General features: G+C 42.3%; 4 protein-coding genes across 5 annotated transcripts in view; 2 read left to right on the forward strand and 2 right to left on the reverse strand.

Annotated features, from left to right (window-relative positions):
- The window catches only part of itm2ca (integral membrane protein 2Ca), a 14610-nt gene extending 4873 nt beyond the window's left edge, over nt 1-9737 (reverse strand). Inside the window, exons 1-2 of one of the 2 annotated variants that reach the window (XM_041046148.1) lie at nt 9704-9737; nt 473-597 (exon numbers count right to left, since the gene is read on the reverse strand). In XM_041046148.1, the coding sequence (XP_040902082.1) occupies nt 473-565 (93 nt within the window). In that variant the 5' untranslated portion in view covers nt 566-597; nt 9704-9737. Of the gene's footprint in view, nt 1-472; nt 706-9703 lie in introns of those variants that run through there. The other variant, XM_041046147.1, reaches the window with a different exon arrangement.
- On the reverse strand, nt 1645-13466 carry cab39 (calcium binding protein 39). Its single transcript, XM_041046146.1, has 9 exons — nt 13269-13466; nt 9442-9597; nt 9100-9264; nt 8184-8302; nt 6742-6910; nt 5657-5716; nt 5096-5161; nt 4405-4548; nt 1645-3931 (listed from the first exon to the last, which is right to left on the reverse strand). The coding sequence occupies exons 2-9, from the start codon at nt 9553-9555 to the stop codon at nt 3743-3745; spliced, it is 1026 nt and encodes a 341-aa protein (XP_040902080.1). The 5' UTR covers nt 9556-9597; nt 13269-13466; the 3' UTR covers nt 1645-3742.
- A 3666-nt stretch (nt 13467-17132) lies between these two features.
- her8.2 (hairy-related 8.2) lies at nt 17133-18802 on the forward strand. The gene is made up of 4 exons (XM_041046873.1): nt 17133-17249; nt 17389-17484; nt 17575-17653; nt 18098-18802. Exons 1-4 carry the CDS (start codon nt 17187-17189, stop codon nt 18463-18465), a joined length of 606 nt encoding a protein of 201 aa, XP_040902807.1. The 5' UTR covers nt 17133-17186; the 3' UTR covers nt 18466-18802.
- Nucleotides 18803-21258: 2456 nt separating this feature from the next.
- Nucleotides 21259-25740, forward strand: her13 (hairy-related 13). Its single transcript, XM_041046568.1, has 5 exons — nt 21259-21344; nt 22735-22891; nt 23214-23300; nt 23390-23471; nt 24330-25740. The coding sequence occupies exons 2-5, from the start codon at nt 22805-22807 to the stop codon at nt 24794-24796; spliced, it is 723 nt and encodes a 240-aa protein (XP_040902502.1). The 5' UTR covers nt 21259-21344; nt 22735-22804; the 3' UTR covers nt 24797-25740.
- The last annotated feature ends 1586 nt before the right edge of the window (nt 25741-27326 follow it).

Genomic DNA, 27326 nt, shown 5'->3' on the forward strand with positions numbered 1-27326 from the left:
TATATATATAGAGAGAGAGAGAGAGAGAGAGAGAGAGAGAGAGAGAGAGAGAGCTGGGGAATTGTTCATCTAAATCTGCATTGAAGGCAAAAAAAAAAACGGTTAGCAGCCATGCCACAAATCCAGTACAAAGCTTTTCTTTTGTTAGACTGTTTTTTGATTGTAATCGTCAATGCAGTCCTAAACAAAGAGCATGCATTTGCACATTGGGATAACTTGCATCAAGCCTGCAATCGGCGCACTGGCGCAGTGGAAACCATCACAGCAGTGACATGTTTTGTTTCCAACCAAATGGCGATATATGCTGTCAATCCCCTGCTGTTCATGGCTGTGCAGGTGCAGGCTGCCCTGCAGACCGACCAGGCAGGAGAGCCTGGACACAGCAGGCATCACATTACATAACTAACACACTGAGACAACAATGACCGGCATTATTAATAAGAGGAATAACGAGGAGCGACGCGTTACTCACCATCGGATGAGGAATGAGAATTTCGGTCTTGTCGCCATCGTTCTCCTTTTCCACTTTCTGTCCCGCGACAGACTGGAAACTGATCTTTACCATGGCTCGGTGTCACTGTGCGTCTATGTATGTGTCTGTCTGTCTGCAGCTGCCTTCACTCTTCGTCTGTGCTAACGATAGCTGCACACCTCTGTGAGCCCCCTCACCTCGTCGATGGGCCGTCCTCTTCTCACCGCTGAGCGGCTCCTCTGTCTGTTTTTGTCTTTATCCACCGGAAGTGTGGTTTATTTATTTATTTATTTATTTTTTAAAAACAAGACCTTAAAGGACCAGCCCGCTGCTGTCTGTTTATGGTTATTCTGTTCATTCTGTAAAAGGGGACTGAGTCCATTCAAAAAAAAAAAAGCGCTCATTTAGTTTAATACGATGTTCACTCTGAAATTCTGCCTGCGCCCAATGCACCAATCAATTACCTGTTATTAGCCTACCAACTGATAAAACAAACTTAATCTCCCTCTTCTAATATACCTGTTAACCAAAACTTAAACACAGCTTCTTCTGTGTGATGAAATTAAAGGCATGTAATCGATATCTCCCCTCTCAGAGCTTGATACCCCAGCAGGCAGCTGTTTCCAGCTAAAAAGCTCTAAGAAGCCACTGTACACCACACTGAAGACTGATGCTTCCTATAAAGAAAAAAAAGGGGAACATATCAGTTCTGTGTTCACAGCTTGTTTCCGCGGGCCCCAAGAGGCCAAAATTCAGCTACTGCGAGTTTCTCTTTGACTTCAGCTACATATGCAAATAAGAAAAGTAAAGGCTGCCTTTAACTATCCCTGAGAAATGTCAGAGGAGACGGTGGAGAGGGTTTTAAAGGATTTTGATAACAAAAACGCACTTTATCCATCAATCAGTAAAACAGCTGAGTGGATCACTGTAGAGAGAAGCTGAATTTCTTAACTGTTTACCAAACCATGCTGGAATAAGTCATTGAAATATTAGTGTATGATAAATGGCTGTTGCTAATAAATAATTTAAAATAATAATAATTATAATTCAGTCAAAACATACAACTTGACAAGCTGTAACATGAAAATGCTGGGTCGTTTTACTTTTACTAAAATATATTTTGCAGTACTTGACAAAGGTTAAATTACTGTGACCTGTGTAAATTTCTGAAAGCATGACCTTTACCAGTCCCACCTTTATACGGCAAACTGATGTACAAACCCATATATTATCGGACATTTAACATTTGTGTGATTTATGCACACAGGAAGAACATGACTACATCTTTATTTTATTCCAAATGTTTTTTTTCTTTATTCAAATTGTAGGGCCCAGGCCTTTGACACTTCTGAAAGCACCCACACACTCTATGCTGAAACTGGAGTCAAAGTCAGCATACAGCCATATAGCCAAGAGTTCAATTTGACATTTTAATGTTGTTAAATATTTGGGGGGGAAGAAACAATTCCAGTACAATGCCTTTAGTACAGCATCATGCACAGCCAGTGGAGGAACATGCATGTTCAATGTGCATGGAGGGACTGTGGGTAATCTGAGTAGTGCTGCTGACTGCACCGAGATGGTTTTTTTATTGGCTTGGTTTGAATGTATAAATATTACATGGACAGCGTCATTAACAAATCTGTGGTTTCGTCGGTGTTGCTCAGCACCATGAGGACAATCCAACATGTACTCTGCTACCCACAATGCTTTACACTCATAATTGTACTGGAATTATAAACCCTCTGAGGAGAGCGGCTCACACGTGAGGGGAAGGGGGGAAAGTAAGAATGATGTGCCGAGTCGCCAATGTCCTGATGAGCTCACTCCTGAAGCACACTAACTGTGGGACCACACAGCACTCCCAGGCCACCAGCTAAGTGGTGAGAATAAGGGGGGGGAAAGTTCATGAAATTGAGGGGGGGGGGTAAATCCCCAGTCCTCGACTCCAGTTAGGTGATGTTGATCGCTCAGCACCTCACAAAGTGCACAAACACAAAGGATTTAATTTTTCAGTTAATACTCTCCCATCCCCTCCCTCCCCTTTCTGCACTGCTCACACCCCTGCAGCAGTCTGAGAGATACTCAAAACGTAGATGGAGAATAAAAAGAGGATTAACAGATCCAGAGCTAATACCATGACATTCCTCCGCTGTACAAATTGTTAATATCCTATAGGTTAGCTAAATGTGAGCTGGCCCTTTAAGTTATGTATAAGAAACCCACCAGCAACCATTTCAGCAGTAAAATGAAATGCAAAAACAATGTCACTTAACTTGTTTGTTGTTTCTTTTATGGTTTAGAAAGTAATTTGATTACAATTAACCAAAAACGTGATGTTTAAGGTAATATATATATAATATATATTCATATGTCAAGGTTAAACAAAAATCTACAAAGCAAAAAAAGGCATATGTACATGTTCACCCTGTCCCAAAAAACAATAAAGAGACCCAACTCTCAGGCTTTTGCAAAATCCATACCTTGCATCCCTCCCTCCTTTCCCCATGTGCTTCAAGTGCTGTGTCGTAACAAAGCACACGGGAGGTAAATGGTTCTGTGTGATGGCATCTGAAAGCTTGTCCCCACAAATCGGTAAAATGAACCACTGTTGCTTTTTACTGGATGAAGGCATAGATGCAAACCGTAGCGGTTGCTGTGATGCACGTGCGTTTTCCAAGTCTGTGGCACTGAACATGGGAGCCAGACTGGGCAGGCCATCACACAGCCGACGCCGGGTACAGCCTTGGATCTGTCACATTTCAAGGCATGCAACAAACACACCAATGTTCAACTTGCTCGTACCATTTCCATCACAAGGTTTTAGCTGATATTCTTGCAGTATGTGTGTATGCATGTTTCTTTTTTTTAATGTAATACATATATGCGTGTAAACTTGTGTCTATTTTTGATCCTTGGTGTCTATCAGGAAGTCTGCCTTACTTTAAATGCACGGACATTTTCTGTCACTATGTTTGATGAACTGTTGTGTCATTATAATATACTTTACATGTCTCAATGTGCAAGAAAGCAGCAGCATCTATTATTTTCTCTTATTTCTTTTGAAGGAAAAAGACTGAAAAAGAAAAAAATAATCAAATGTTCTCTGAGGAGCAGAGGAGCTGGCGACTTCCTGGTGAGTTGATATGGTATTTCGTTTTCGTTTTTCATTTGTTTCCTCGATTTTTGTTCAGAAACCAGAACAGCAGCTGCTGCCGGTTGCGTTAAGCAGATGTCCTGGCGGCTCCTCCCCCCACCTCTGCACTGCCCTCAGGCCTCCTGCGGGGCAGGCCTCTTGAGGTCCCTGATCTGTTTGACCAGGTAAGTCTTTTCATCATTGAACTGTTCGTCCTCTGTTCTGTCGTTCTGGAACTTGCTGAGAAACTCGATGAGTTTGGTCTGGTTCTTCAGCAGGATGTCCAGGATGGGCTGCGTTTTGTTGGGGTTGGCCACAAACACCTGGTAATGGAAAAAGACAACAAATGTATTAAAATAGCAGATAATGTGCGCTACGTTTTAATGCTGACCACGTCTGATACAACTGCAAGGACATGTCCGCTTAGCATCTGTTCTGAGTGGATTCACGGCAGCTGCAGCTGCTTTTAGTGACACCACATTAGAGTTTTAAGTTAATATTACTCTACCTTTTCAAAGAGGTGCTCATCATTGTCAGTGTTGAATGAATGGTCAAAGAGGAGAAAGTGGGAGTTTAAAGCTGATTAATGCCATTGTCCAACATAAACCGGACATGAGGCAGTTTTCCTGATATGTTTTTGTCTGTTTTCACATATTTTTTCTGTTAGAGTGCTGAATGCACTACACCAAGGTAAGTTTATGAGCCTCTCAGCACCTCTAAAAGCGTCTTTCTTTTAACCTCTAAGAGCTTTATTGACCCTTCATGGACACAACTTAAACTGCGCTTTGATTTTTACCTTGAAAACATGGAAAGCCTCAAACTGGATGTTGCGGCTTTTGTCCCGTAGCAGATTCATCATTAGTTTGAGATTCTCTGGCTTGCTGATGTATTTTGTCATTATGGTGAAATTGTGCCGGTCCAGAAGCAACTCCCCCAGTAACTAGGTCATTTGAGAGTGAGAAACAGTAATGATTATCAGCTTGAATATTTTCCTTAATTGGCAAACAGTTGCAGATTCACCAAATTAACAGGCTGTACATAAATGTTAAGTGTAATCAGTTTGAATGGATTACATTTAACAATACAGGTCTGTTTTTCTCCTTTAAGTAGAAAGGTTACAAGTGTTAACAAACTATAAATAGCACCAGAAATCAATATTAAAAAATAATTAACAACTTGAGAAAAATGGCAGGTTTTAATCTTTGGTAATGACTTATTGTTTCAGAGCTACAAAATGCTCAATATTCTCATTAAGGTGAAATTATGAATTACATTTGTGGTTGGAAAAAAAGCAAAGTGAAGAAAACACTAGAAAAGAGGTTTTAAAAGACATGTCAAACATTTTTTGTCCCACCACTAGATGGCAGTCATGGCAAGGTGATGGGGAGGGAAAGGCTTAGAGAAACCCAACACTCTGACAAGACCTTATCTTTAAATAGCTCTTTACTACATGAGACCTGTTCACTGGCACGGCTCAGGGTTCTTACCTTGAGGGACTGCCTTTTAGTCACGTAGTTTTCTGAGTGAAGTAACTTCTCATATTCACTAAAGAACTAGAGAGAGAAAGAGAGAGAGAGAAAGAGTTTGTGTGAGAGATAAGACAGACAAAACAGAAGTGGTCGGGGCTGAGAGGGAGAGTGCCATCTAAATGTGTCACATAGCGGTTTTCATAACTGCATTTGTGTCTTGTATCAAAACACAATGACAGGAAAATGAGAGATTTCACCCGCACAGATTGACAGCTACTTTGTGTTCACAGTCTGCAAATGATATCCCAAATGGCTGGTTAGATGCTAGGAAAAGGACAGCAGGCATGCCAAACACTCACACTGCCAGTTTTACCTCACATATAACTGGTTGAAAGAAAACAGTTTGGTTCCTCTGAAGTTTTGAAGAAACTCAGACACGTTGAATTAAAAGGCCAAAGCTTAAAACAACTGGTGCACATTGCACAAAAGCAGCAGAGAAACAAGACTGAATGATGCATGATTCTCTGCTCCATTCATTTGCTGCGATTAACACTGGCTTTTAGTTCAGTGCGGACTTACTCTGTCATAATGCTGCTCCAGAAACTCTGCACTCAGTAGCTTGTGTCTTGTGAGGAGGTCCTGGAAATAGATAATGCAAACTATTAGAAATAAATTTAGCGGTTTGACTTAGCTTGGGCCCATTTGGACAATGCAGGTACAACAAACACATGCAGAAATAATCCTCAGAAATGTGTTGTCGTTTTGTCAAAAAACGGAAAACCCCTGAACCTGAAATTAGACCGAAAAAATGTTTTGGGTCACAGTGTGGTGATATTTCTGGACATAATCCTTCTCAAAGACATAAGAAGACTGGTTTATCTGGAAAAAATGAATCCTTTATTTTTGACAGAATAAAAATTGCTTTGTATTAAACAAAATCCTGCCTTTAATGCCAGGATTAAGATCTGACCACTACAATTCATTAAGTAGTGATGTAAAAGTTTGTTTGAATAGCTCAAGATTTACACCTCTGAATTCCAGTTTAAAACTGAGCCCTTTGATAGAAGCCTAAACAGTCAGCAAACTACTACCACTGGTTGAAAAGCTAATATGATTTAACAGAAACTATTAATGAATATGAGATTTAGCAGCACTCTGCAACTGCATGGTACCTTTCTAATCTTATATTTAATCAGAGACTAAATTGAAGCTGAAGATTTCAGAGATTTTTGATTTCACAGCAGTCACCATGACTTTCTGTTTTGAAAACCCGAGGCAGATTCATGACACCTCAAGTGGTCCATTCAGGTCTCTAACTCATAACTCTGCCTTTCTGAATACACAGTGCCCAAGTCTGTTTGTGTCAATGTGTTTTTATAATTGCAGTAGCAACAGCTGATACTTACGGTAACAAATCATCAAATTTACTATTTGAGCTTTCAAGTTAGTTTTAATGTAAAACCACCATCAACAACAACAACAACAACAATGAAGAAACAGGAAGTAGACAACGCGGATGCTGAAGACAGAAGTTTTGAAATTATGGTTTTGGCTTCTTTTGCAAAGGAGTCACTGGCTGTGACATCTGATGAGTAAGCCCTCTCAGATCGTTACTCAAACAAAATCAGCCTAGCTCCAACAGCTGAACAACTCTGACAACTTACTTTGAAAGTGGCAAATGCATCTGAGGCAATGTCGAACGTGGACATTTCCACGTATCTGAAGAAGTCATAGAACTGCTCTGACCACAGTGTGATTTTGGCCAGTGGTTCATGTCTGATGCACTCCCTCAACATGATGCCGCAGTTTAGGGCAATCTCTGGAGACTCATACCTGGACAAAACAGCAACATACGACAAAGGTGTATTGATCAGTTGGTAGCAAAGGCTGGTAGACTGGAAGAAGAGGCAGGTGAGGAGCCAAATGCTCTGTCATAATCATGAAATGTCACACATGACCAGTGCTAATTAGGTCATTAATCAAGATAACTGATTAATTGGTTTGTGAATACAGTAAAAACATGTTTTCACACAAGCATCCCTAGTGTCAAAGATGTGGAATACATGGACTGAGGCTCCCGCAATTTTGTTTTTCAGAAAACCACCAGTACACCACCAATAACCCTAGTGTACACGACTATAGCTGAACTAAAAGCTTTCTTTTGTCTGACTTTTATAACTTTTATAAGGAAATTCAGCCCAAGCACCAAAGTACATTTCTTTGTGTTTGTTGCATCAAAGAGCTGAACAACAAGTTAATCTTAAAAGGGACTCAACAGAAGAGACAATGGAAGGCTTGTCTGCTGCAGGTGTCACTTATTGACAACATCTGCCAAATATGTGTCAAGCAAAGGTAATAAACCCAAATCACTTTTAAAAAAATATCTGACACAAAATACATACATATAAACACACAGTTTTCTGAAAAAGTTGACTGGAAATTTATAACAAATATTCAAATATAAATCTAACTTGAAGTGTGAAATCCAAGGTAGAGCATTGTCTTTGCACATTCCTGAGCACGATACTGATAGAAATCCAAACACGATTATCTTTACCAGTTGTTTGCATTCATGAGGAAAGAAGAAAAAATGATCAACAGTAGTTGAAACTTCATATCACAAGAAGCTGGACAAGGACAGCAATAAAATGATATAAACACTTGAGCCTATTTTCATTCTTCTTCTTTAGGCACAGTCAGACCATTTGATAACGTGCTCTCATTTCCTGTTATGTTAGGAAGTTACTTAGGAAGTTGCTCGGACTTCTCACTAATGTGTTAACATGCAAGAATTTAAATGATCAAAGGGAACAAGATTACTGCGCATGTGTGTGCGCGCACATGTCTTTCTGTGGTTGTGTGGACGAAATCTGGTGCGAAGCCATCACTGGGCGGACATTTTAGATGTTCCTCACAGCTTTTAAGGGCTGTTTGAGGGTTACGAATTAGGTTAGGGTTAGGCATTTAGTTGTGATGGTTAAGGTTAGAGTAAGGCGCTAGGGAAAGTATTATGTCAACACATGTCCTCACAACTATAATAAAACAAGAATGTGTGTGTGTGTGTGTGTGTGTGCGTGCGTGTGTGTGTGTGTGTGTTTTTCCTTACCCTTTAAGCAACATAAAGAGGATATTCTGCTGGGTGCAGAGGTACTCCACTGTGGGCGTCCGAGTGCCAATCTGACGCCTCAGGATGTTGTTAAAGATTTGAGCCACATCTTTTTTACCCTGGTAGTGACAGATAAAGAATTAATAAAGCCTTGATAAAGCTAAAGTTTATGTACAGGATACAGAATACAACACACAAAAAGTGTGGTGTTCTCTGAAATGTGACAAATGTGAAACTAGCTGATAAACGTCTCTAAGAAATTGGTGGATTTTTAATTCTTTGCTGCTGCAATGAAACTGAGCTTTTCATTACAGGTATTTTAGCGAAGGAAGAAGAAAAATACGAGATGTTCTATAAAGACAGGATATGAACAAAAACAGAAAAATATATATACTGACATCCTGACAAAAATTCAGCTTATACCAAATGAGTGCAGAAATTTTTGAAATATCTTGAGACACTGCCATGTTTTTCTGTTGTACTCTTGTGATTTGCAATTCTTCACCAGCTTTTTCTTTTAAAGTAGGAGGGAGGATGAGAGAGCATAAAAGAGGAAGAGAGAGATCACACAACACAGTGAGTCATGCTGTGATAGGGTGAGTCAGGGAAGCCTGCAGCAGCAGTTACCACACGGCACCAGTCTGACATATTGCAGGGAGACTTGAGTTTACCCACATGTCTGTCACGTACACTCAACTGTTCTCACTACCTGAGCGTACAGTTTCAAACTATATGCATCGCTTCCTGTCACAAGACACATTTTTAGTGTGCATGCATCTTAGATAAACTATGACCACTTCACTGCACACCCTGAATTTTAAAAATTTAAAACTCTATTTTCCAATCTTCCCTCTCGTTCATTCAATATTTTTCTTTACTTTTTTTCTACTCCTGCACAGGACACATTAAGTCTTACCTCAAAGTCAATGAGTTGAAGGTCTGCTATCAGGGTGCTAAGTAAGCCACTGTTGTAGAGCTCCTGGGCTAGCTGGGCCACAGCTTCTGTCTGGGGCTCTTTCTCATTAGTCCCATATAGGATCTCCTTCATCGCCACCAGGCTCTTTGACACCTCCTCTGTGGCCTGAATATATGCATATATAAGTACACAAAGGCAAATACACGCTATTATGCAGACATCACGCTACTTCAAGCTGTAAAAAGCTCCCTCAAAAAAAATTTTTTTTGGTTCCAACTGACATTTTTAAAGGAATCCCACAAGTCAAAGCGAAGAACTGAACGTTTGTGAGATTCACCGTACCTTCTCTGCCTTTTTGTCAGAGATGTCATGCTTCTCAAGCACCGTCATGCTGTCCTTAAGGTTCTTGACGATGTCCGCTGGCGACTTGTGGGACTTGCCAAAGGGGAAAGGCATGGCGGAAAGTTACCACGAGCAACCAGGCAGCGGACTGTCCACCTGAGGAATGAAATGTAAGACTGGATAAGAGACCTGTAAAGATGGCGGGACCTATGGTGTTGCACCGTATGCTGTCTTTCCAGACAACATATATATATGTATATATGTGTGTGTGTGTGTGTGTGTGTGTGTGTGTGTGTATATATATATATATATATATATATATATATATATATATATATATATATATATATATATATATATATATATATATATATGATACTCTGCTCAAGCCAGTTGTTGTACAGAAGTACAGAAGTACAGAAGTGGGTGGTGTAGAAGATAAAGAAGGTGATTACAAATATACAGCCTGCTGTGACTCACAAATGATCAAAGTTATACTCATGCAGATAAAACAATCATATCATGCAAGTCTGGACAAAAGCTGACAAAACAGATCTTAAGAATGAAAACAGTAAATACAGGACAACTACGTGTGGAGATTCAACAAAAAAAAATCACACGTATATACCAACATATGGCTGGGTTTTACATCAGGTCAGAATGGAACATTATTTAATACACAATATGAAAACAAAACAATCTTGACATTATTATATGTATTAGACAATGTAAATTAACCAAAATTATTGAATAAAACATCATTCTTTTCTCACTGAACTCTCACTTAAACTACCACTCTCCTATTTGTCAAATTAAAATTTGAAAAATTGTGAAATTAAAATAACAGGACAGTATTCAAGCTGATGTGTCAGTGCATGTTAAAATCATCCAATGTGTTAATAAAACTCTTTGAAATGTACACTTGCATTAAGCCAGTGGAAGCAACGCAGGTTTAACTCATTTGTACAAAATGCAAAAATATTCATAGCGCCATTTAAGAAGTGTATTTTCCTGTTATATAGCATATAACAGTTGTGCCGATATTGGTTTATATCATAGATGTATGCCTTCCTCTACAAGATCTGTAAAATAATCACCTGGGATGTGTTACTACTGTTATTGTGGACAAATTATCGTGACAGTATTGTGAGTTACAGTGTGATTTCTAGCCCTAGTGTAGAGAATCAAAAACAACCTCAGACTAAGAGAGAAGCAGGTAGAGCTGCTCCAAGCTTATCGCCAATAAAGATACTGTTAGTGGGCCAAGTCTAGTTTCCACAACCTGAGCCCATCTTTCAGATCTAGTGTAGTTGTTGGTCTGATGTGGCCATCTGAAGCAAAATACTTATGGCATTTATTGAAGAACCCACTGCATGTAATGCTAAGAAAGTTCCATACCAGTCAAATATTTAATCTACAAATGCACCAGAAGAAAACTACATATTTTCATGACTGTCACATGTAGACCTGACATCAAATGTTACATTGAGCAGTAGTACAATATTGTGGACCTTCTGATTAAGCAATGTTTGCTATGACACAGGCCTACTTACACCATGACAGACCTTTGTATGACCTACTCCCGGTACAGCGACTAACATTTATGAGTGAACACAATACCAAGCATACAGTACTTTACTTTAGAGTCTCTATACAAAAACCTCTGAGGATAAAAATGAACCATGTTACAAAGACCATAGCCATGGGATGAGATATACAACTGACAGATGTGACAACCATATCACAGTGCTGCTTTCATTTAACTGGGTTATTTAACAAGGACCCTTATCTACTCAATTCACTGACCCACCCAACCACCTGTGGGGCAAAAGCCAAGTTTTCTGAACGGATAAGAAACAAGCTAAGAGAGCCTGGGCTATCACAGAGTGTAAATAGCAGCAGCATGTCAGTCTAAATGAGATTCTGTGCTAACAAGAGTGGGTCATGTGGGATGGTTACATTACCTATTCTAGGAGCCCAAGACAGAAAAACATATCAACTAAAACCGGAAAAAAAACCTTAATCCCTGTCTCCTGATCTTTTTTAACTAAAAAAAAAAGTGCATTAAGCATGCTGCACTGTGAGACATTCGTTTCCAGTACGATACAACTGGTTTGCCACAAAACATCAACACTAGTCATTTAGTGGTACACACCAAACACTAAGAAGTACTGGTCTAACAGTATGAAACCAACCTGTTGTTCTGCAGAGATCCTCTAAGCTCTAGACACAAACCCTCCAGCAGTCACACTCTTCCTCTTAGGTCTTGGCAAGGAGTCCACATTTAGAAAGCAACGCTGAAGCCAGGAATATAAACCAAGCAGCAGCAGTGGGAGGTGCAGCTCACCATTCATATATGATGTATCACGAGTGACTGGGCTGAAATATTAAACCTGGTGGTGAGTCAAGCACTTGAGTTGTGCTAGCTTACATCTTTATTAATCTAGACACACCTCAACTTCGCCAGGTGGCCAAATCCGTCTTTCGCCCAGGCTAATGCTCGTTAATGTAGCCAGCAGGCAGCAGAACCTCTTCTGTTCCTGACCCGCTTCAGTATCAGTGACGCAAATAGGGAGGCAACACATATGGTAGGTTCAAAATCAGCTGGTCACCCTTAACCCACAATGACCGCTTTACTAATCAGGTATTGTGTGCTGGAGTAATGTCAAGCCACCAAAGTCAGAGGTGCTGTGGGCCCGACTTTCCACAAACTGACCTAACATGGCCCTGAAGACGGAAACAAAGTCTAAACCTCTGCCGACTGCCTTAAAGGAAAAACTAAATTACCGTCATGATAGGCAGATCAGACTTTACATATCCATGTTTACACCAGACCGAATGTAGTTGCCCACCAGAAAACCAACAAAAACAGTGACAGAGGACAGCTCAAACGTCAACGTCACTCCCACCCTTCAGTCCACACAGCAGCATGCTCTGCTATCATCTGGTACCAAGCTAACGACCACTGCGAGCAGCTAGCTAATGCTAGTGCAGTCATTTGGCTAACTTATATGCATGTGTCACTAAGCTATTGCTGCTACACTTATTATCTAATATAAAAACTCACATAACCTAAAAACCTAAACTCAAAGTTGCAAACCTACCGCTTTGCACGCTGGTCAACACGAACCTGACAGTGAGCACCGCCCATCTGTGTTATCCATGCCTGGTTTGTGATGGTGTAAGGCTGCCAACTTTACGCAATGCTAACAAAATGGATACTTGCTCACTGAGTAATTCTGTGTTTAGCAAATGCACGATAACTTTAACGCAGAGCCACAGTAATATGCGTGATCCACCCGCCTGCCCTCTTTATCTGAGAGCTTACTTTATCTGTTTGTAGACTAACGTGGCCTATAATATTTCAATCACTGTGCACCTAACAACAGTGCTGCTGCTGCCTGTGAAAGTGTCTGTATACTGTCGACACACAGAAGGCCTCGGCAGGCCTAATGCTTAGAAACCTTATCTAGCTGCTTTAGCCTCTTTTAAAATAGCTAAAAATAATGAAGTACATTTATGATAGTCGGCTTTGTAGCGTAACATCGGTAGCCTTAGCTAGCTAACTTAGCACAACGTTAGCCAGGCCTGGCAGGGACTCTTCGCGCTAGTGCTGTGAAGCCCATGCCTGACTTTAGCAGATCATCAACAGCAGGCTAGGTTCAGCTAAAACGTTTCTGAGCTCGCTGAGAGCTGCCCTCCAAGCTAACGTTAACACATGTAGCTAACTGGCTAACTTAAAGGCAACCTTTTTAGCTAAAGAAGCCCCACGCTAAAACGCTTGCACATCTTTACTCATAACATTACATATACACACAACATAATACCTTGTAAATGGCGTTTTCGCTAGTTTCCCCCGATTTGTCAAGACAGCAGAAGGCAATTCAGGGACTCCTTGGAACAAAAACTGCTTTGTTTTCCTTGTTCGTCGCCTCCCCTTGTTTGTACTATAGTTAATTGTGCGGCCCCTGTTTCCTAGTTTTTTCTCTGAGTCGGACTGGTAATGCCAGCAGCAGAGCAGTGGTCACTGCAACAGCGTCTACCGCCTCCTCTGGCCGGCTGATGTCATGGCAACAATGGTGACTGCGCTGTGCAAGGATGGCAGATGATCGTAGGAGGGCGCGCTCGCCCCGTGGCCAGACCATGGTACATTTGGGGAGCGACGACAGGCATAATGTTTAACGTACATATTTTTTTAATGTACATCATAGCTCATCTTACAGCGTCTCGGGAAAAAAGTAAATTAGTAAAAACCATCAGATTTTTTTTCATTAGAAATAAAACATTTCTCCAGAACTATTTTTTCATTAATGTAAAACGTATGTTATTCACTTATGGTTGTTTTTTTTTTAACTATGCATCTTATATTGTCAGAAGACTAAAACGTCCACATTATACCAGCTCTTTATACATATTGATATGAGGGGGATATTTAAATAATGTAGACCTATGTCAAAACAAGTACTGTATATGATCTGAAATGATATGCTTTTGCTCTAGTGCAAAAGATATTAACCTGCATATCTGATCATGAAAATATCATTAATTCTGTATGTTGTACCTAACTATTTTTTCTACTTCAATGTGCATGCATGTAAGGAAATGATTCTTAAAACTATATATTTCGGAGCCTGAGAAATTATTGAGTGAAATATGCATTTTTATTCGTATTTCAGGTAGCTGTTTGCTGTTGAAAGCTGCAGAGGAACACTGGTCCTGGAGCTGTGTTTTTTTTTTTTTTTTAAATCCTGAGTTTGCATGCGGAGGCTGGGGCTGAAAATGACTGCCCTAAAAAGTTAGATGAACGATTATTCTGAAGCTGGCTGCCAGAAAATGCAGGCAAAGGCAGAGGCTGCACCTTATAGGCTGTGGTTGCACCAGGTGGTTGTCAGAACCTGCAGGTGGACAAGGAGGTTCCAGCTGACTGGTGACAGCTGCTAAGGCTGGAAGAAGTAGGAGGCAGCTGGGGCAGAGGCTGGTGTACCAAGGCTCTGCCCAGATGCTGGAAAGCAAAGATCATCACATAAAATGAGTAAAATTACACATTCAAGGTGTCCATGCTTTTCCTTTTAACTGTGTGCTGTATACGGTTGCCAGAAGCTGTTAAGTGACATTGGGTTTAAAATAATTAGCAAATGCAGAAGATTCCAGCTTCGACCTCTGGCACAAGTGGAGGCTTAAACTGGCATTCTGAAAGTGGAGGTAGTAAAGGCTAGATGGACACTGCCTGAAGGCCTTAATACAGTGGCTGAGAATACATGCTGCTAAGTGACTGGCTGCCAAAGTGTTCAGGCAAAGGCTGAGGCTGCAGCTGAGACTGGCTCTCAGAGGCTTTAGGTGGAGGCTGGTGCTAAAGTAAGTAAGTGAGGGAGGCTGGTTCCATAGGTGGCTGCTGGAATCTGCAGGCAGACACTGTGGCCATAACTTGCTGGCAGATTGCAGGCTGTTTCTGCCCATGACTGTCAGACACTGCAGGATGTCACTACACGTCACTGTACTACTATAGCTACAGGAGGATATAGAGTCTGATTTGCAGATGACTAGAAAAGCGTTAAGAGTCAAGCTGAAGCTTGACATCAGTGGCAGTAGGCAGAGGTATTTGTTTCAGCTTTCTGGGAGCTGGTTGTTCTTTTGAATTACTGAGGCTGTGGTGTCTTCTGTGTTGTTGTTTTTTCTGTGTTTTTGAGGAAAAGGCTTTTGTGAAGGTTAAGGTTGGATGCAACCAGATGTGGGTGCCTGTCGATGGAGGCTGAGGTGCAACTTGGTGTCAGAAGCTACAGCTGGAGTCTGGATTGTACCTATTTGTTGTAAGATGAAGATGGAGTCTGGGACCTGCATTCAAGTTCTACTGGTTACTTTGGGGGATTTATAAAATTGAATTGGCTTTGGATCTGTTTGAGAATAGTCCGTGGCCAGTTGTTTCTGGTTGTTTGTAACTTAAGAGATTTGATAAATGTTACCTCAGATACTTTTTCAATAATTTCTATTAGTTTAGGTTTGCTTTTCACCAACTAAGGGTCCGGTTCCTCTGAGATGTCCCCATTCCCCCGCATCCACATTCCTTCCCCATTTTAATTCTGTGACTTTCAGGAGTCCATTGTTGCAGAGGACACCAGCTTCTGTACCTATGAAGAGTAGAAGACAGAAAAATTTAATTATAAACATAAATTTAATTAAAAGATAAAGTGTTCAAAACTAGTTAAACTGTTGATAAATTGGTCAGTGACTTCCATAACTTATTATTTGCCAAAAATAAAGCAGAATTTTCATCAGTAGTCATTTACATTTAAACTGGGGGAAATGCTCGTAAAGCTTTGACACACTGCCAAGTAAGTTCATAAATTTAAAGATACACGAAAGTGAGCACACTCATTTACCGTGTAGTTTTAAAATTCTTGTGACGTACAAACAAAGTTCAGAAGTAACAGTGAAGGTTAAGGGCAACATGCAGTGTGTCTGGTTCCATGCTGGTTTCCAGTAAGAAAATACTGGAACACACTGAAATCGCAGAAGTGCTTAGAAATGGTTAAAACAAACTGATGACTGTAAAACTAAAAAACTGAAAGAACATTTTTGTGAGTTATGGGCTGTGTTTCCAATGGAAATGTCTACAGAGCAGTCGTTGACACTGAGATATGGCAGTGAATAACACTGCCTTTAAAATTTTGGGTTTTGGATTTTTTGGTTGGTCAAATAGACCTAATTAATGCTTTTCTGAAATTATGCTATCGGTGATTTAGTCGACTAAGTTTAGTCGACTAACCATTACACCACTGGCCATCCGCTGGTCACCTGCCAAAGCCTAAGCGTCCTCCTCCTCCTCCTCGGCCGGAGTGTCCACCCTCTCTGGAGGTTATTACTCTCTTCATGCTGATTAGGTTTGGATGAATAGCGGCCTTTGTTTGGTTCCGGTTCCCACGACCCGGCATTCGCCTGGTAGTCGCGTGGCTCTAAAACAGGGGCCCCCCACTTTAAGGGACCCTCGGGGTGGGTGAGTGGGGTGGGGGGACATCTGGTCAGTCTGACATCTGCTCGCCAACAGTTAACAGCAGATTTGAAAACATCTGAAAACATGGAGTGTGGTCAAAGCAGGATCCATGTTTGCTCCACGAAAAGATATATGTCTTTTAGTCTGACTCTCCTGCTGCAGTCAGCTGTTAAACAAAAGTATTCAGGATCGGCAGGATTTATATGAGCTAGTCAGAAGCCGGGATTAAAATAATATTAAAGATGAAACAGGCAGACTTCTTCATGATATGAACAGATAAACTCTCAGGTGATTTGTCAGCCTATTGTGTCTTCCCCTGCGCTACGAGGGAACTGGTCGGGCTGTTTTTGCAGGTAGTGTAATGTTGCTCCTGAAAAGAATGAGCGAGGGGCTCCCCGGAGTAAAGCACGGTAACTGCACACTCTTGTTCATCCCTGGGAGAAGAGGAAACTGCAGTTTTTTTGTTGGGTGGTGGGTGGAGAGGGGGTGGTGCATGGTTTCAAGGCTGGACATCTGTCGCTTTTGAGTATTTTTTTTTTTTCTAGGCCGGGTCTCTCGGTTATTGAATGGAGCCAGTGACCTGTCAGTCTTGACTGATGGGACCCCGTGTGTGGGAAAATCCCGCAGCCAAAGAGTTGGAGCATTCACATGCTAATAGAGCCCTATAAATACGAGGGCCGTGCCGCGCCGAGGGCCCTAGAGACGCGTTGAGATTCAGAGGAGAAGGGACAGGAGCGCACCCGAGAAAAAAAAAAACATGACTGCTTCATCTATGGCGCACAACGCGGGGAAACACCCCAGTGCCAAGGAGGAGAGAAAGGTATTTTACACTTGGATATACTATAGATCAGTTTCTCCTTTCGGATGTGACAGTGTGGGCGATACGCGCCGCTGCGCTCCAGCATGGTGCCTCACCATGTTGACCGCCCTTAACCGACTTTATTTCTTTACCTTTACAGCTAAGAAAGCCACTCATTGAGAGGAAACGACGGGAGAGGATAAACAATTGTCTGGATCAGCTGAAAGAAACTGTGATCGGAGCGTTCAGACTTGATGTGAGTATTTCCTCTCGCGCCTCAGCGTTTCTACAAGTAAACGGTGGAGGCTGAATCAAGTTAACTCTAACGCTGCTCATACCTCAACAGCAATCCAAACTGGAGAAAGCCGATATACTTGAGATGACAGTGAAACATCTGCAGAACATCCAGAGCAGTAAACTCAACGGTAAGAGACATGGCTCTGTCCACTTGTCTTTGTGCATCACTTGTGTAGGGTCTAATTCAAGATCAAGATTTTATTGACCCCTGTAAAAGCTGGCTGATAACTAAACTATCTGATGTGACTGAGGTGGTAGTTTTACACGAAATCTCTTGACCTAGTTGACATTTGGCAGCAGGGGGCAGCATCAGCACATACAACACCAGATGCCGCATCTTTCAAGTGTGACTTTATTCAGCTGTGAAGTGCTGGTTAGAGGAGAGTTGATCAGGAAACATTGTTTTTGATAGTTGAATGACAATGTGCTGGTCAGTTGTGAAAGAGTTTGTATTACCGAGAAGCTTCCTGAAGGGAAGCATTAGTAGTATAAATTGGTTTACTGGATGCATGTTGTTCCTCCACCACCAGGGGTTGCTATAACTTTCTCTCCTCTTTCCTTTCCCCCTGCAGACCCCACATCAGGCCTGGAGGCCCAGCAGAAATACAGCACAGGGTACATCCAGTGCATGCACGAGGTCCACAACATGCTCCTCACTTGTGACTGGATGGACAAAACTCTGGGCTCTCGCCTGCTCAACCACCTCCTCAAGTCCCTGCCCAGGTCCAGCAATGAGCGGCCCCTCAGCCAGCCCACACCCAGACATAGTCTCCCTCCTCAAACCAGCCAAGGTGCCCCCGGCACACCCCTCAGAGGAGAACCCCTGCCTGGGAGGCAGGTCCAGAGAGAGGGGGCAACTTGCCACGTAGCTGGACATCAGGAGAGACCGACACTCCACAGCTCCCACCTGGGGATGCTGGAGATGTGGAGGCCCTGGTGAAGTGGTGGATTAATGATCTTGGTTCTCCATTTTGTTAGACCATCCTCTGTTATGTATCTTATAGATATGCTGCTCAGAAGACAAACATGTGGGGCGGTTTTGTTCCAGTGATTATTATTGTAGGTGTGCTGTAATGATTCTATACAGACCTTTTCTCAGTACTTCCCTTCAGAAGTTGACTTCTTGTAGCCTGCATTATAGAAGGCTCTTATTAATCTTTCATGTATTTATTGTATTAACAGCTTTATTTATTTTATATTATAAGGCATGACTTTGCTTCTTAGACCTCTTGCTTGCCATTGGATAGATTTTTATGTCTTCCTCCACTGCTGTATAATTAACCTAAACATTAATAATAATAATAAAAAGTATTTTACCTTTCATTCAGCTTCATGAATGATCTTGTTGGTCTATAGTTGCTCATCTCCATCATTCCTGTTACAGTGGCCAAGCAGTGCTGAAGACACAGCCCTTGATATTAGCAGCTTACCTTGGAATCAGAAAGAGACCCAAACTGTTTACTTTTCAGGTTATTTACTGATATAAACATACAAATATACATATAGAAATTTCATAACTCAACCCTGCAGTTTAACACGTCTTTTTAGCCTCTGCTAGCTCACTGTTTAATGGCTGCAATTGCAAATACTGAATAATTCAGTATCACTACTGTTTCAGCAACAGCAGGCAGCTGTTTTCAGTAAATAAACCCAGATAAACACACTACCAGCCCAGCAACAAATGTCAGAGAGAGTTAGCGACTAGCTAGTGAAGTAACACCTATGTATTCTTCTGAATTTGTCCATCACTTGCGCTTTTCCTGCTGTGACATGTCAAGATGTCTTCCAAGAAAAAAAAGGCCCTCTGGACTTACATTTGTTAGGTGACCAGAAATATGGCTGTTTGCCCACTAATGTGTTAGACACAACAACTTCATGAGGTGATAATGTGCCAGCAGTTTAGGAGTTTAGATCAAAATTACTTTAATTAAAAGATCAGTGCAACCAAATCATCAAACATGTTTTCTGACTCACCTGTTAGTGTCCAACAAGGTAGTTAGTTTTCAGATGTCCTCACCTGAAACGTCTGCAGTGGAGCTGGATGGAAAACATTTGTGGTGCAAATGTCACATCACTGAGGGAAAAGCACAGGTGTAAATAATAAATTTAACAATGGCTAAATTCCAGAAGAAGAATAGAGAATACATAGAATGCATAACATCAAGTAAAGTACAACACTTTATAAGGCATGTGAAACAAAGTCCCAAAAAGAATTTCAGGCCTGTATCAGGAAAGTCACAGCTAGTTAAAAACTAGAGTGAGGAGAGACACTGATCAGACACAACATTAAAACCACCTGTCTAATGTTGTGTAGGTTCCCCACCAAAACAGCTCTGACCTGTGGTATCAGGCACTAAGACGTTAGCATCAGATCCTTTAAGTCCTGTAAGTTGCGAGGTGTAGCCTCCATGGATCGGACTTGTTTTTCCAGCACGTCCCACAGATGCTCAATCGGATTGAGATCAGGGGAATTTGGAGGCCAAGTCAGCACCTTGAACTCTCTGTCATGTTCTTCCAACCATTCCTGCAGTGTGGCAGCACTGTCCTGCTGAAAGTGGCCACTGCTATCAGGGAGTACCGCAGCCATGAAGGGGAGTACTTGGTCTGCAACCATGTTTTGGTAGGTGGTGTCAAAGTAGCATCAACATGGATGCTACTTTGACCCAGAACATTTTCCAGAGTATCACGCTGTCTCTGCTGGCCTGCATTCTTCCCATAGTGTATCCGGATGCCTTCTCTTCACCAAGTAAATGACATGCAGGCCACCTTCTTCCACTGCTCCATGCAGTCCTGATACCCAGCTTCAGAAGATGATGGCAGTGTTCTTGAAGGCAAATGGTTAAAGAGGGAGCAACGTAGCCTGGTCCAAATCCATTAAGGTCTTTGTAGGCCATTAGGAGAGAGACCTTAAAATAAGCTGTAAATGTTACAGGAAACCAGTGCAGCGCGGTGAGAACTGGACTGATGTGCTCTCTCCTCATGGTTCTGGGTGCTGCAGAGCTGCAGAGTTTTGAATGAGCAGGAGTCTCTCAGTGGTTACAGATTACAGCAGTCCTCCTGAAATAAAGACCTGAATCGATTTCTCAGCATCTTCTTGATTTAGAAATGGTTGTACTTAGCTACTGTATTGTTTCTAAGGTGGAAACCTTATGTCTTTGTTAGTGTGCAACTTGAAGCTTAGATCTGAAGCTAAGGCAGCACCAAGACTTGTAACCTCAGATTGAATAAACTATTATTATTGCTCCAGATTATTAATCAGCATTTCTCTTTTTGTTTGAGGGCCGACTAAATGGACGATTGTGTCCTTGGCAGAAACTGGATTGTGCATATAGTTTCTAAGGTTAAGACACTGCAACACTGTGACGCCCCGTTTCATTTGGACTCTGTCACAACTAAAAACTAAAAAAAATAAGCTAGCTAAGCGGATAAGGAGCCCAGTCAGAATTGAAAGAGGGGTTTGGGTGCATTTTACAGCATCAGTCATGTCCATCTGTGCGCACAAAACCGTCCAGATAAGGCTCTGGTCACAGCAAGTGTTCTGCCACATTCACATTTTTAATAAAGATGTAATTCATCAGTGGGTTTTGTAAACTAGAGAGGTAGAAACATGCATATGGCCAGTTGATTGGTCGCCACATGGCGCCAGGCGGCGGGTCTGAAGGGGCGGGGGGAGAGGGGGTGCGTGTGTGTCCCTGGTCCCTCAGCGAGCTCACCAACAAAAGCGAGCCTAGACAGCTGCTCTCTCCACAGTCCACACCATTAAAGATCTGGAACAGGGATCTGGGGGTGGCGAGGTGCCAAAAAGCCTCCACTTCAAAGGTCTGAAACTCTTCCTTCATTTGGGGCACTAGAGTTTTGTGGTGCTTTTTTTGCGGAAATGTTGCGCAATTGAGGAAATGCCGTGCGTAAAAGAGCACCTGAAGATAAATCATTACCTCTATATCTGGAAGGTGGCACAGATGCCTGCGTGCTCCTTTTTCGAGCAGACAGAACTGCTCTATTGTAAAAGTAATTTGCATGATAATACCTTGTACAAAACACGTATAATAACGAGGACGGAGGGCTGAGCGCTCTTATTAGACATAAACAAATAGACATTGTGCGCAAAAGGACTAAACCAGCACATCCAGCCACTATTGATACTGATATCACAGGTCAGCATCACTGAATTCTTCACAGTCAAAGTGTTATTTAAAGGACGTCAGCCTCATATTTTGCATGTTTGTATAAACACCACAGGTTATCAGCCAAAACTACCAGATACTATGAACAATCTCGCAGCAGAGCAGGCAACGTGAGAATGCAGTTGCACACAAATCAGAAGTCACAAAACAACGGGGAGAACAAACGAGGCGCAGACCAACACCTGTCGCTTTCTTTGGATAAGGGCCCTTAATTCCCCCGGCTGATTCAGTTTGGGCCGAGGGGCCGCCAGCAGCAGCTGCCAACTGAAGGCATCGCGTTACATCCGCCAAACAGCAGAGTAAATCTGCTGAGGACCGGACACAAAAGCAGGCAGAAAGAAGACTGGGTAGGGCAGAGAACAGACAGGACACATTTCCTAAGGGTTTCTGTTGTGCAATTTTCTGCATGTGCAGAAAATTACAGAACAAGAATTTATAACTACAAACATAAAGCAGCACTTTGAATAATGTATGAAATTGTGTTTTTTTTAAACAAAGAATAACATCAGCACTATCAGAACTCTCCCTTGAGTTAAATATATTCTTCAGGCCACATCTCACAGTTATTTGAGCAATAAGTTTAATAAAAATAAATAAATAAATAAAACTAAAGTTCATGCATCACTCTAATATTCTGCTTCTGCGTGACAATGAATTTTGTGCAGCTAAATGGAAGCACACACAGTTCATTAGCACCAACAGAGGGGGGAAAACGGAGCGGTCGGCCCCCTAACCCAACAAACTGTCTGATTAAAGCCCATCCAGCTCTTCCAGGCGCAGACCGGGGCTGACCGGAGACAAAAGGGATGGGCGCTCATTGGCTCCGGCCGTGTGCGCTCTGTTGTCCCCCCGCAAGAGCAGCTCAGCCCCTATTCACATGTTAATAAGCCCCTATAAATACTAACAACAGCCACTCAGCGCCAGCAGCACGTCTCAATAGGATTGCACAATAAACACAGGGCGCCTCGCCTCGCCTGCTAGTTTGTTGATTTTTTTTTCTTCCTGTAACCGGTTCCGTTTGCCAGCTGCCCCTCGCTGAAGACGGCAGGAAAAATCAGCAGCGGGAGAAGCCACAGAAGCGGCGATCCAACCAACATGGCCCCCTCGGCTCGGCCCAGCAACCCCGGACTTGGGTTGGAGGAAGACGAGTCCTACTATGGGATTCAGAAAGCGGACAGAAAGGTACCTACGCAGGGAATAACACACACACACACACACTGGACACACCTGGCAACGACGCACTTGTCTGACACTGCATCGGTCTGTCGTGCAATTCGCATCGATGCACACCTGCAGAGATGTATGCTGAGAGTTTCTTTGGCTCAAGAGAGAATGTATTGATCAGTTACATCCCACCTACAGATGCAACTTCCTTAATCACAGAGCAAGGATTAATCAGGAGCGGTCTTCGCTTACGCATGCACATAAACCTACAGCTGCAAGGACTCTGTCACAGATTTTTTTTTTCATTTACTAAAGTGTGTTGTTCTGTGTGTTCCCGCAGACCAGGAAACCTCTGGTGGAGAAGAAGAGGCGAGCTCGGATCAATGAGAGTTTGCAGGAGCTGCGGACTTTGCTGGCAGACACAGACGTGAGTACGGAGCTGCACACTGCACCGGAGGTCACCTGTCCCCGTCATGTGCAGGTAGATTAAAGGAGCTCTGCTGGTTGTTTCCACAGTTTCACTCTAAAATGGAAAACGCAGAGGTGCTGGAGATGACGGTGAAGAAGGTGGAGGACATCCTGAAGAACCGAGGCCAAGGTCTGCACACATCTGGTCAAGCTGTACACTGTAGTTTACATCCTCTTTAACCTGCAGACCTCAGGGTTCTGTGTGTGAGCACAGGAACCAAAGGGTTAATGATAAGTCTTCAAGCCATATTTTAACTCTGAAAAATCAAATCACATTTTCCATCAGATAAGTATATTAATAATGTCCTCATGTTTGCATGATGACATTTTCTGGTTTCTTAAGATATTTAGGCAAAATTAAAAGTTAACCCATTAACGTGATATTATATTGATATTACAAATATATATCATCCTGCTTTGAATGCAGCTAATGGGAAAAACTTGACTCATCCAAGGACAAAGTGTTAATCAAATGGATCTGGGGCAGAATACTTGAAGAACAATCTGCAATTTAGATGGTGAAAGCTAAGGAGTATAAATCACAAGGTTAATCTGATAACTTTGTGTTCTCACCTGGATAACCAGGATTGGGTATCACACCACTGAGACATGGCAACCGCTGAACAGTGATAATGACTTGGCTGGGACCTGAAGTGAATGTACCAATACCACAATTAAAAAAAAAAAAAACACTATTGCCAGGAAAAGTCCAGCATTTAACATATTAGTAAGTGAGTAAAAGTACTGATGTATAATAAGAAAAATGTACTTAAAATGTACAGTAAGTATACACACTAATGCAGAGATTTATATATGTTTTATTTGTGGATTATTATTATTAGTCCTGACTAAGTAGCATTTTAATGATGTAGTATGGTTATATTAAATCGTCCCCCTGTACTGTACTGTACTGGACCACAAGCAGTGGTGCGGTAGTACAAGGTCAGTAAGGTGTAGTGGTTTCACCATGTTCTCTCTCCTCCCACAGAAACTGACACGCTCAACCGAGAGGCCAGTGAGAGGTTTGCAGCCGGCTACATCCAGTGCATGCACGAGGTCCACATGTTTGTGTCCAGCTGTCCTGGGATAGATGCCACAGTGGCAGCAGAGCTTCTCAACCACCTCCTGGAGTGTATGCCTCTGAACGAGGACCATCTCCAGGACGTGCTGATGGACCTAATCACGGACACTTCTGGGAGCAATGGCAGCACTTGGCACGAAGGCAGCGAGGCGCTCTGCACCACCCTAACTTCACCCGGAGGAAGGAGTCCGTCCATCAGCTCGTCCTCAGCCCTCTCCCCGGCCCCTTCCACCACGTCCAGCGAGGACCTGTGCTCTGACCTGGATGAGACCGACAGCGAGCACAACCAGAGCTCCACAGAGGGCATGGAGAACAGGGAGGCCCTGAGCATGCCCACCATGACCTACCCTCGGTCTATGTGGAGACCCTGGTAGAGAGCTGGATGGGATGCATTTGGGAAACAGTAAAGCAGGGTGTGTGTGTCCTTTAAAGATGAGATACCGGGCCTTCCTGCTGAATATGTAAAGGAAAGTCCACTCTATGAACACTTGCAAAATAACAGTTCTCAGTGGTGTACTTTGCATTTATGGACTCATTTACCTCCACAGATCACTGACCACATGCATGGATTTTCTTCACATTGATGTTCAATAATCAAATCTGTTCAACAAGAGACCAAGAGACAGGTTACTGCCCTGACAGCAGTCACTGTCCATCACTACGCTGGAATACACCCACAGATCACTGTGCATCTGAGGAGGGACCATGACTGTGGCTTTTCTCTTCACCCACAAACGAATGCAGCAAATTTACAACCTTTCCCTGGGGAACTCTGGGAAATGTAGGAAATCGTTAAGTGAAGTAGACAGCGCAAACTGATGGAACAACAGTTCAACAAGAAAAAAAAAACATTCCTTAAGTGCTTTGGATATCACAGAAAAGAATGTGTATCTTGGTGTTGAAAGGTGGAGTTTTCCTTTTTTTTCTCATCACAGGGGCCCTTCCTCTCAAGGGCCCCTCCAGCTTGGGTCCTCCTTAAAGTTTTCTTCTCAGTAGTGACATCCTGACTTTGAGTCCTCTGTTGTGACTTTTCCTTACACCTGAAGAAACCCTCCCTCTCAACACTCTTAGAACCCAACAAAGGATAGAAAAGGAACAGTTCAGAACGTTCACACTTCTTCTGTCAATGACTCTGTGTATATAGGATTTGTATGAGGAGATAAGCTCTTTTAGAAGATTGGCAATGCCTCTGATTAATATAAATATTTCTATTGTATTTCATAAAGGCCTGTAGTTTATTGGACCAGTAGCCTCCTTCAGAATGACCACTTTAATGTTGTAATGATGTTTAGAAATGTTTTGCCGGTATAATGTCTGAATTTGCTAAATAAAATAATGTAAGTGAAATGCTTTCTGTCTGATGTGACTCAGTGCCCCGGAGTATTAAAGCAGGGAAGACAAGAGTGGCTGAAGGTTTACTTCAGAAACATTACTGAAATAAAAATGTGATCAGGAAATGAAATATTTTGCATATATTTCACACCTTTTCTCACAAATTGTGTATTTTTTTGTGCTGAGTTTGGTTCCACGCAGTCTCAGGCTCATTTGGTGCCAAAGGCAAACTTTCCTTTCTGGCTTGCTGAACATTAAAATAATCTCTAAGCAAATTAAGATCATATGCTCAGGATATGCTGCCTTCTTCCTGTTAACACCTTCTCCTTCTACCGCAGCCCCCCCCCCCCCCCCCCCACAGCACGAGGACGCGCACATGAAAGAGTCGCACCTCTCCATGTGCCGTCACTCTCACCTCAGATACACTGAGCTCATTAACGAAAGGCTGTTAGATCCTGTGTGGACCAGACATCAACCTACAGCGACGCAGCGGCGGCAGTGGGTCTCCCACAGCAACACGGCCGGGTATAAGATGAAATGATGAAACAGCTCTCATCGGTTTCCGCACTTTTCTCTGGTATTTGCACGATCAATAGGCTACGTCTAATACTTGGTTAGAATCGCACGATGTTTATTGTCTGTTGTCAGATGTTTCCTGAAGGAATCATTAACAAAGGAGGAGGTGGAGGTGGAGGACCTGGGTGTGAACGTCGGAGGAAACACATTGAAATAGGAGACACGGTGATCAAAGCTTTTGCCATTTGACAGAGGAGCGTCAAAGCCGCAAAGAGCTGAAAGGACACTAAAGAGGATACAAGCCGCTCAGATTGTTCAAAGGGACCAGCCAGCACACACTCAGGTCACCAAAAGAGAACCTGAACTATTCAGTCCTTCACTGAAACAGAAGTATCTCTTGTTAAGTGTAAAGTACTCCATCTACAAGTCCTGCATTCAAGCTCCAAAGTAAAAGTACATGCTGTCAGAAAGTTGTAGGACACCCATCCAAAGTATATTTATAAGCAACCCAAATCTTTGTCCCCCTTTTTGGCCTATGATCAGTCTAAAATACTTTAATAAACAGTTTAATAAATAAACCTATAATCAAGTGATAAGGTTTTATTTATTAGTTCCACCCTTTTAATGCTACCTGGAGGTGGAGCTGACTTGAATGAATTTATTTACTGTAGAGTTTAATCTTGTGCACATTTTAAAAGCTAAAAGATCTGAGAGCAGCACCAGAGTGGAGCCACAGGGGTGTATTTATAAACCCTTGGCCCTGTGCACACAAAGATGCTGTTTGTTGACGCAGAGCTCACACACACACACACACACCTACACATTTACACACTCATGTTGGATGCATCCCTGATTGATATGATACGTTTTTTCCCATCAGCTTTCAGCAAGTTTACTTCCAAGTTTAACGTCCATGTGATGCAACAGCTGCCTTTTACTGGAACAATGACTTTTTCACTAGTTCCATACTTGTTTCTTTGCCAAACCCTGTTTCCAACAGATTAAATTAAATTACAGTATAATGTCAGTAAATATAGGCTTGGTCCCCGAACACAG

The sequence above is a fragment of the Toxotes jaculatrix genome, chromosome 9, assembly GCF_017976425.1.
Source record: "Toxotes jaculatrix isolate fToxJac2 chromosome 9, fToxJac2.pri, whole genome shotgun sequence".
NCBI lineage: Eukaryota > Metazoa > Chordata > Actinopteri > Toxotidae > Toxotes > Toxotes jaculatrix.

Bases quoted from the DNA above. Each gene is read 5' to 3' on its own strand.
- cab39 (XM_041046146.1), bottom strand. From the start codon at position 9,555: ATGCCTTTCCCCTTTGGCAAGTCCCACAAGTCGCCAGCGGACATCGTC. The intron at 8,303-9,099 runs GTAAGACTTAAT...TGTCACTACCAG, and splicing joins TTCAACTCATTGACTTTGAG to GGTAAAAAAGATGTGGCTCA. The intron at 4,549-5,095 runs GTAAGAACCCTG...CAAATGACCTAG, and splicing joins CTAAAAGGCAGTCCCTCAAG to TTACTGGGGGAGTTGCTTCT.
- her8.2 (XM_041046873.1), top strand. From the start codon at position 17,187: ATGACTGCTTCATCTATGGCGCACAACGCGGGGAAACACCCCAGTGCC. The intron at 17,485-17,574 runs GTGAGTATTTCC...ATACCTCAACAG, and splicing joins TCGGAGCGTTCAGACTTGAT to CAATCCAAACTGGAGAAAGC. The intron at 17,654-18,097 runs GTAAGAGACATG...TTCCCCCTGCAG, and splicing joins CCAGAGCAGTAAACTCAACG to ACCCCACATCAGGCCTGGAG.
- her13 (XM_041046568.1), top strand. From the start codon at position 22,805: ATGGCCCCCTCGGCTCGGCCCAGCAACCCCGGACTTGGGTTGGAGGAA. The intron at 23,301-23,389 runs GTGAGTACGGAG...TTGTTTCCACAG, and splicing joins CTTTGCTGGCAGACACAGAC to TTTCACTCTAAAATGGAAAA. The intron at 23,472-24,329 runs GTCTGCACACAT...CTCCTCCCACAG, and splicing joins CCTGAAGAACCGAGGCCAAG to AAACTGACACGCTCAACCGA.